Genomic DNA, 9,119 nt, shown 5'->3' with positions numbered 1-9,119 from the left:
CTAATCACTCTGGAACAACAGCAAGATTGGCTTAGGTTGCTGGCATCACAAGAACAAACGTTTCAAAACCCTCCAAAGGCAGCAGATAGGGAAAATTATCCATTACAATAAAGTTCATTTCACTTTTAAGAGGCCCCCATAATCAGCCATTTATAATACATATTGCTTGCAAAAACATTATTTTGTTGTATTCTGCATAGCTTTTGATGAAAAAGCTTTTTTTTTTTTTTTTTGGTAGCATGGTGTATGTATGAAATTTACCAGCAGGCTGTTCATGATTTCGGATTTGTAAAAATATACACATTACAGAGCAGTACTGATTAACATAATAATTGCACAACATAAACACTGTAATCATTTAACAGATAACTCAATGGAAATTCTTGAAAACTCCTGTGAAGCAAGAAAGAGCACACTTATTAGTGAATAAAACCCATTGTCATTTATCTCAAGTAAACATCAGCATCAAGCAATCAGATGATACTGATCCCAGACGCCCTTGCATGACCTGTCAATCTCATCATAAGGATGTTAATATGTTGACTGATATTTACTGCATGGCAGTTAGCTTAATATATGTACATGTAGCACAATTATGGTATGTTGTGTAGTTCTGTTCTTCCGGTTTCCACTGAGGCGATCAATCAAAATCTGATTAAATCTGGTGTCATCATTAGATTTTATGGCTGAGCTACTGATACAACATACTAAACATGCAAATTCATTACAATTCTTTTATATTTACTGACAACAGGATTAAACTGCAAAATGCAAAAGCAGTTAGATTAGATTCCCAATCAAAAGTCTTTCCTACAGAAAAGGAAGGACTAATTTTGACCACAGAAAAGGTCTGTTTTGATGAATGGTCCCAATCAACAGAATTTATCTGGAAGTTGAGGAGGGATTATTGAATTTTAAGCCTTTGTAGAATTGTAATTAACTTTCTCTTTACCCAGAAAACGGTTTTCCTCAGTCAGTGTGGTTCAATAATCCAGCCACCCATGTAATAAGATGTTCATTACGAAATTGTACATTTCACGCTCCTCTTTTATTTAGAGCAACTTCTGTGCTCTGTCTGTAAGAGTGAGGCTTGAAGCTAAAGAGAATATCAGATATACCAGGGCAAAGGTAATATAACTTCCAATTGAGAAACTGGTCTTTGATTGATTGAGTACATGTGTGTTGATATGTGAGGAATCGTATATAAAGAGTAAATGTTTTAAAAAAAAATTGTATTTCAATTGCACTAAGCGCTTTATTTTTTTGCACTATAAATAAAGACTGCTAGTATCTCTCCTTTTTAGATACACAGTAAATGATTTTCAAGTATTGAGTTTTTCACTCTCTTTGGAGGAATTAGTAATCTTTTAGGGCAGTTTGTTCAAAAAAGTAAATAAAAGCAAAACCTCAGGGAGGAATTCACTAGGAAAATCAAACTAAATTATGCAAATTAGGTAACCATGCAAACATGGCCACAAAAGCATGCATTAATTGCGGTAGAGTATCACAGATTTGTGTGAGCTTACTTTACAAAATAAATGACGATGAAAATTTAACAGCACTATTTCAGCACATTTTGCACATGGTTAGACTGGATTCTGGGTGGTTAGTGAAAAAGATGCTCAAATACCACAGTACACACAAAAGTGGCACTTAGTAAATTCACCCATCAGTTGTTAAAAAAAGAAGAAAAGATCAGAATGTTGCCTGTTCTTGCAGCATCTTGCAAATCTCTTTCACTGCTACCTCCACCACCCGGAAATCATAAGAATGGGTGGGTGTGATCTAACAGCTCTTTTTATACATATGGACTTACGGTCAGCACCTGGAAAGAAAAAAAAAATGCTTGTTCATAGTGACTTTATTGCTAGAGGTCACTGTAGTTAGGTATACGTATTGCTGGGTGATTTCAGTGATGACCTGTATACATTAAGCATTCAAAGCATTTAAAAATCAAAACACAAATGAGATGTACTGACTGTAAAAAAATAACAATGAATCAGTTAAAAGTGACCATTGGTGTATTTGCTGCTCAGTTGCATAAACTTTTATCAACTGTATATCCGATGAACCTGAAACCGAATTGAACATTCATATTTGTTTCAATGATTAGGCTGCATTTTAATGTTATCCTTTAAAACAAGTCACCACCTTCACACTATTTGTAGACATGCATTATGTGTTGTCATATGATCAATCTGTCAGTTTTTATGTTGCATGCAAACAGAAGTTGATGCTTTTGTTTAGTCAGGATTTCAAACATTGTACTTGTTCTCGAACAATAGCATATTAGACGTCCTCGTTTATAGTCAGGCATACTTTAATTACCATGTCTAATGAAACAATTAAACCCCAGCAGAAGTCACAGCTTCTGATTTGTACCTTTGTGTTGCCTTGGTAACTAAAAGAGAAATATTTTGTGCTCGACATCTCTGCACTTATGCTGTTAACAGGTCTTTGTGGGTACAGGGTCTTATATAAATCTGCGTCTCCCAAGAAAATCCTGATGGATATTGATTCATTGTTGCTCTCTGACTGGCTAGTGAAATGCAGTCGTCTTTCTTCTGCATAACAAACGACGACCTCACCTTTCCTGCGCTAAAAACAAAGTGAGGCACCTAATCCATTAAAAGCATGGTAGGAAAGGCATATTTCAGACCCCAGTCTCTTGAACACATTAAAAAGGTCCTAACAGAACAGGAAATTAAAGTGTGATGAATTACAGAAAAATATGTATCGCCGCACATACTGAAGAGAGTTTAGATATGAGCGCATTAAGACAACCCGTATATGATCAACCTCCATGGAATGTTTTATTATAGATCATTGCCAAATATTGTCTGAAGTGAAGCTACATGACTATGATGTCATAAATGAAAATAATAAAAGCACACGTGAGGTTGAACCGAAAATAAAGATTAAAAAATAACAAGGGCACATCTTGACCATATTTATGGTACAGTGATTAACAAACATACAAAAAAATGGCAAAAATATTCATGAATAAGAATAAAAATGGCAAAAGATTGCGTCGATGCGACAGGGCTTACTTGCAGTCCAGGCCACTTGTATTAAGACATTAAGGTAAGAAACACACAGCGTAAATTATCTGAGCTGCATGTCCGTATCCATATTAGTCTTCTTTATTACATATTTCTTTGATTCTTCAATAAATAAAACAACTGATAACAAGGAAACCTTGGTACAATTAAGACGTTTGTCTTGTATTTCATCGACGGCTTCAAGTAGTCAAATATCCATGCTTAGACTTAGAAACATCTGCGAGAAAGATTAGACCTCTAATCTAACAATATGCTCTGCTTGTCCTTACAAAAACGTGTGTGTACTGTATATATATTTTTCGTCCTTCACATGAGTCAACAGTGTCGGATTTTTCGGCATGAAACACACTGAATAAATCAATTAAATGGTCTCTCTGTACAATAGAATTACTAAAAAAAATACAACTTAGGTTCGTATGTACATCATCTACCTAAAAAGTACAACCGCTATCATGTAATAAAATATGTAAACAAATTTCTCGTTCGACACAGTCGACTGTGACAACAGATAGGGTTTTTTTTTCACACTTTTCACATTAGATTTATTTTCATATAGACATCCTTTAACAGTATCATAGCACTGCGCCAGTCTGCACCAGACAGCTGTATAAAAAAGAGACGAGAGCAAATGGACCAACATACATACGGTTGAAAAAGTTCCAATCTGCGGCCCGTTCCCATGTCAAGTCGCTTTGAGGGACGAGAGGTCTATCTGATGATCGGATCGGCCCGGTGGGCGGATGTGATCGAAGCGAAGGATGGCATGGCATGCACTACAATCAGTCGCTTTACTGAGACAAGGAAATGTCACTGTCTTTCTGGAAACTCACACATTTGCAATATTACAGTTGGTTGTACAATTAGAATGATCAGTTTCGGCTGGAAATCATAACAGTGCTGTGCTGTCAGAGCCTCGGTGACCGGTCTTCGTTTATTACATCGTGTTTTTCTTCTTTTTGCAGAGAGCAAAAAATTATAAGACACCACATGTAATGTATATAAACAATACAAATTTCTCATATATAGGATTTATATATATATTTATATATATATTTATTCATTTATTTATTTTGTTGGCAGGAGTCCTTTTTTCGCGTGAACAACATTTTTTGGGTCCCACTTTCGGTACGGACGTCAGCACTATGTGTCTCTTACATGCTTGAAACGTTCTCCTCTTTTTTTTCTCTTTTTTTTTCACAGTTACAAAAGAAAAGAAAAATGTGTACTGTATATATTTTTCTTCCTTCACATGAGTCGACAGTGTCGGATTTTTATGCACGAAACACACTGAATAAATAATCAAATGATCTCTCTGTACAATAGAATTACTAAAAAAAATACAACTCAGGTTCGTATGTACATCATCTACCTACAAAGTACAACCGCTATCATGTAATAAAATATGTAAACAAATTTCTCGTTCGACACAGTCGACTGTGACAACAGATAGATTTCTTTTTTCACACTCTTCACATTAGATTTATTTTCGTATAGACATCCTTTAACAGTATCATAGCACTGCGCCAGTCTGCACCAGACAGCTGTATAAAAAAGAGAGAGCAAATGGACCAACATACATACGGTTGAAAAAGTTCCAATCTGCGGCCCGTTCCCATGTCAAGTCGCTTTGAGGGACGAGAGGTCTATCTGATGATCGGATCGGCCCGGTGGGCGGATGTGATCGAAGCGAAGGATGGCATGGCATGCACTACAATCAGTCGCTTTACTGAGACAAGGAAATGTCACTGTCTTTCTGGAAACTCACACATTTGCAATATTACAGTTGGTTGTACAATTAGAATGATCAGTTTCGGCTGGAAATCATAACAGTGCTGTGCTGTCAGAGCCTCGGTGACCGGTCTTCGTTTATTACATCGTGTTTTTCTTCTTTTTGCAGAGAGCAAAAAATTATAAGACACCACATGTAATGTATATAAACAATACAAATTTCTCATATATAGGATTTATATATATATTTATATATATATTTATTCATTTATTTATTTTGTTGGCAGGAGTCCTTTTTTTCGCGTGAACAACATTTTTTGGGTCCCACTTTCGGTACGGACGTCAGCACTATGTGTCTCTTACATGCTTGAAACGTTCTCCTCTTTTTTTTCTCTTTTTTTTTTCACAGTTACAAAAGAAAAGAAAAATGAGATTTACGCCAAGGTTCACATACCTCTAAAAGTCACTTAGGATTATGATGTAGCTGTGGAATATTCTACACTGATAACGTCTCCGACCAGATAGAGGAATAAGGTCACTAATGTTTGCTATTTTACCTTTGTGGTATGCTTACGGTTGTAAGTGTGCTTTATGGTACAGTTCGCGTCAGAGTTCGCCTTCTCAGCGCAGCGCCGGGGTTCGACTCCTGTCGCCCTCTCTCGGCGCAGCGCCCAACAGCTCAAAGTTCTGTCAAAGCGACGGGCGACATTCTCACACGTAGTACTCCTTGTCCTTGTTTTTCTGTTTCTTGTTGCCGCTTTTCACGCTCTGCTGCTTGTCCTTCATGACTGCTCCATTGCTCTGCGCCGAGTTGGTTATGTAATTCCTGGTCTCGTCCACTTGGTAGGATCCCTCGTCCCTGTTTCTGTACTTATACATGGCGTACAGCAGAATTAGGATGCACAAAGCGGCAGCGGCAACTATCCCGACGACCATTCCGGTGGTGCTGCTAGATTCACGGACCACCTCGGAGGCCCCCGGAACCCGCCTGATGCCCGGCTCCGTGGGGATTGCTGTGGGTACATTACGGAACATGGGGGAGGTTATTAATGGGCTCTTCAGCTTTGTGTTGTCTACCTCATAGGAAGTGGGCAATGGAAGCAAGACTATGTCGGGCTGGGGCTTTAGCTCCCTGTGATTCATTTTGCCCGCGGGCAGTTTGGGTGGCGTGGACGTGGTTGTGGAGCGGCTCAGCTTGGGGGAAAAAGACGTGGTAGTAGTCCTACCAGAATCGGAGACTTTGTTAGGTCTAAAGTCCTTGGATCCCCACTTAGGCGCGTGAGCTTTGTAGCCACCTTCAAAGGTCGACGAAGACAAGGTCTTATCTGTTACCAAGGAGAAGGTGGTGTAAAAATCTTCATCATCAGTAGGGGGCAGGTTAGAGTCGTATGCTTCCCCAGAGCCATACCCAGATATCATCAAGCCATCATCATCATCACAATCATCGCTGCCTCGGTCCGACAAGCAAGGTACCCCCGCCTCAGTGGCCATGGACAGGGACTCTTTGGTGGTCTCAATAATGGTGAGGTGGGGGCGGAGGGTTGGGGGAAAGGGGATGGAGGGTGTACGAGTGGCTACAGAGGGGAGCTCTAAGGGATCCTTTACAAGTATTGGGAAAACTAATTCGCCTCCTATAATTGAACACAGACACGAGGCAAGTTAGTCTCGAAAACTGGTTAAAAAACACTAACGGATACAAGGCAAAACGTACAAAAAAAACAAAACAAAAATAAACAAAAATAAAAGACAAAAGCAAAACAATATCGAACATAAACGACTATAAGTTGGCATCAAAAGGACTTGACAAGTCTTTGTGGGTGAGCTGGTTTGCGAGCTATCTGAAGTTGCGCGTGAATAATTAACATGGGCTAACAATAGGCCTGGGAAAATAAATTGACGCATGGCGAATTGAGAAATGATTCTGCATCGATTCTGAATTTATCGTGATTTTCTCTCTAATCGATTCGAGCTTAGTTTTTAACAGCAAATGGCACTGCATGCTTTAGAAACAGTCATACTCTGCTTGCTTCCAATTCCTTACACACACTTGAACCTAAAATAATCATTCATAAAGTTCGAAAAAGTTGTAGCGAATTACAAGGGTGTTCACAGTGGGCTGTGTTTACATTAATCTCACGTCATAAAGCGCACAAGCGCTCTTCTTCATGAGCATTTGAGTGTGTGGTTAAAAACTAAGCTCAGAATCGATTTCAGAAAGAATCGCGATGCATTCGGAAAATCTCAGAATCGATCCACGAATCGCGATGCATCGATTTATTATCACAGCCCTAGCTAACAATACTAATATAAATCACATATAATGTTAATTTCTACTAAAACATTTAAAACTTTTTAACACAAAAGTTGCGTTTGTTAGGATTAGCGCATGCATTTCAACATGAACTAGTAATAAACAATATACAAATGAACATGAATCAAGACTAATAAACGCTGTAACTTACTGAATTGCATCCTTATTGTAAAAATATTGGTTTTAAATAGTATTTTACATAATTAAAAAAGGTATGAATAATTTCCTATTGCCATGAAGTCTCATGACCTAAAAATAAATGCCAGAAGAAATAACATACAGTACATATAAGAAAATCATTATATAAGCTACGAGGTGAAGTCTCACCTTATGACGGTTTCATCTGTTTTATTAGAAGTGAAACAATGTCAACAGCTTGCATATTTTTGTAGAAAAACATCTCTCTCTATATATAAACACACGTGTGTGATGGAAGATGTGGCTCCCCAGCAGTGCACTGACTCTTGCCTTTTGAATGACCTCCTAATGGCAGCTACTGTCTCCATAATGCAATGACAGCTGAATGATTTCTCTAATTATCTATTGAATATGGTTGATTTCCGAAGGGCAAGGCTTTAATCTAACTAATAAGCAATCGCTAAATCTAATACGTAATAAGTAATAACTAAATCTAAGTAATAAGGAATACAATGAATGCTGCTTTCTGTATGTTAAAATGCTACAAGTACAGTAGCAGTAAGATGGTCAGTTCTTTGTGTAGTTGTAACGTGTTGCTATTCAGAAAGGAAGGAGTGATACTAATACTAGACGAAAAACAATTTGGTGTATCTGCCATGCAACAAAAACAAAAAGTTCCATTTCATGGACATTGAAGGTTTGTTTCTGCTTTCCACCTGCTAGGTATTCAGACTGTCATTGCAAATGAAAGATAAAACTGCCATCAGGTTTGTAGTAAGACTTGCATAAAAATAAAATTCAAAATCAAAAGAACTTAAAGAGGCAGACTTTAATAACAACAAAACTAAACCAAAGCCAATACCATAAGTTCTTAATAACTAGTCATAGCACACAATACAGTACTGACAAACAGGCAATATAAACATCAACAGTATAATTTAGCAAATCGAGATCAGAACTTCTTGATCTCATTATATTAAGAATTTAAACAAGCATAAACGGCATATATATTATAAACATAAACACATAAGCATATCATAATTTTTTGTCAACTTACATCAACAAATTGCCCGCATGATTTTGGCATGAAGAAAAAAAACGTACAAAAGAAAGTTGTGTAAGAATGTTCTTGGACAGGTTTTTTCTTTGTGAAAACAAAATGACTGTCATCGTGTTTCTGGTTAGATATATATTTTTGTTTCCCACATGAGAGAGTACAGGGAGGCAACAACACATACATCCACACCACATAACATGAAAAATAAACTTCACCATTATTCTCTTTTGTTGTTACTTTGATATATAATCCAGTTTTCTTACAAAAACTGTACATATTTGAGCCTTTGATTTACATAGCATTTTGTTGTTGTTGTTGTTAAATAAATATCTACATTCTAGTAATTAAACTTTTTGCTTAGATTGGTTTTAATCTTTAGGTTTGAGTGAATGGATGACTGTACATATTTTACCATAGCTAGAGGGGGGGAGGAAGGGGGAGGGGTTGTGACAAGGGAATTGGACCTATGAACATACTACATAGGAGATGATAATGATGGGGGTGATTGTGTAAGTCAGTTGCCATGTCCATGTATAGGCAGTACGAAGCGGTCGGGCAGCATTAACGTTTTTGGCTGTAAGGAAGGGATGGGGATATACAAACAATGAGCATATACATGCCCATCTACGAAAAAGAACAAAACTCTAACACTGACAATCTGACAAACCCTAAACTGCAACTTCTTCGCCATGCAGTTTGGAAACATTCTTAAAACGTCAATTGTTCATCAAGATCAACTCTCAAAATTTGAAAAAACAAGAAGTGTATCAAGATCTGGAACCTTTTCATTGACCATCATGTGCCTTTTTTTATTTATTTGCTT

The 9,119-nt window shown here is 37.4% G+C and overlaps 1 protein-coding gene across 2 annotated transcripts in view; it reads right to left on the bottom strand.

The window, feature by feature from the left end:
- Window positions 1-5,195: 5,195 nt before the first annotated feature.
- The window catches only part of LOC107755774 (neurexin-3a-beta), a 137,185-nt gene continuing 133,261 nt past the window's right edge, over window positions 5,196-9,119 (bottom strand). The window contains exon 7 of one of the 2 annotated variants that reach the window (XM_016572669.1): window positions 5,196-6,421. In XM_016572669.1, coding sequence (XP_016428155.1) covers window positions 5,502-6,421 — 920 coding nt within the window. In that variant the 3' untranslated portion in view covers window positions 5,196-5,501. The remainder of the gene's footprint in view (window positions 6,422-9,119) is intronic. The other variant, XM_016572670.1, reaches the window with a different exon arrangement.

This window comes from Sinocyclocheilus rhinocerous, unplaced genomic scaffold (assembly GCF_001515625.1).
Source record: "Sinocyclocheilus rhinocerous isolate Xijiao unplaced genomic scaffold, SAMN03320098_v1.1 scaffold1163, whole genome shotgun sequence".
Lineage (NCBI taxonomy): Eukaryota > Metazoa > Chordata > Actinopteri > Cypriniformes > Cyprinidae > Sinocyclocheilus > Sinocyclocheilus rhinocerous.
Note: the sequence above shows the minus strand (reverse complement) of the source record. Positions and strands in the feature narration are given on the sequence as shown.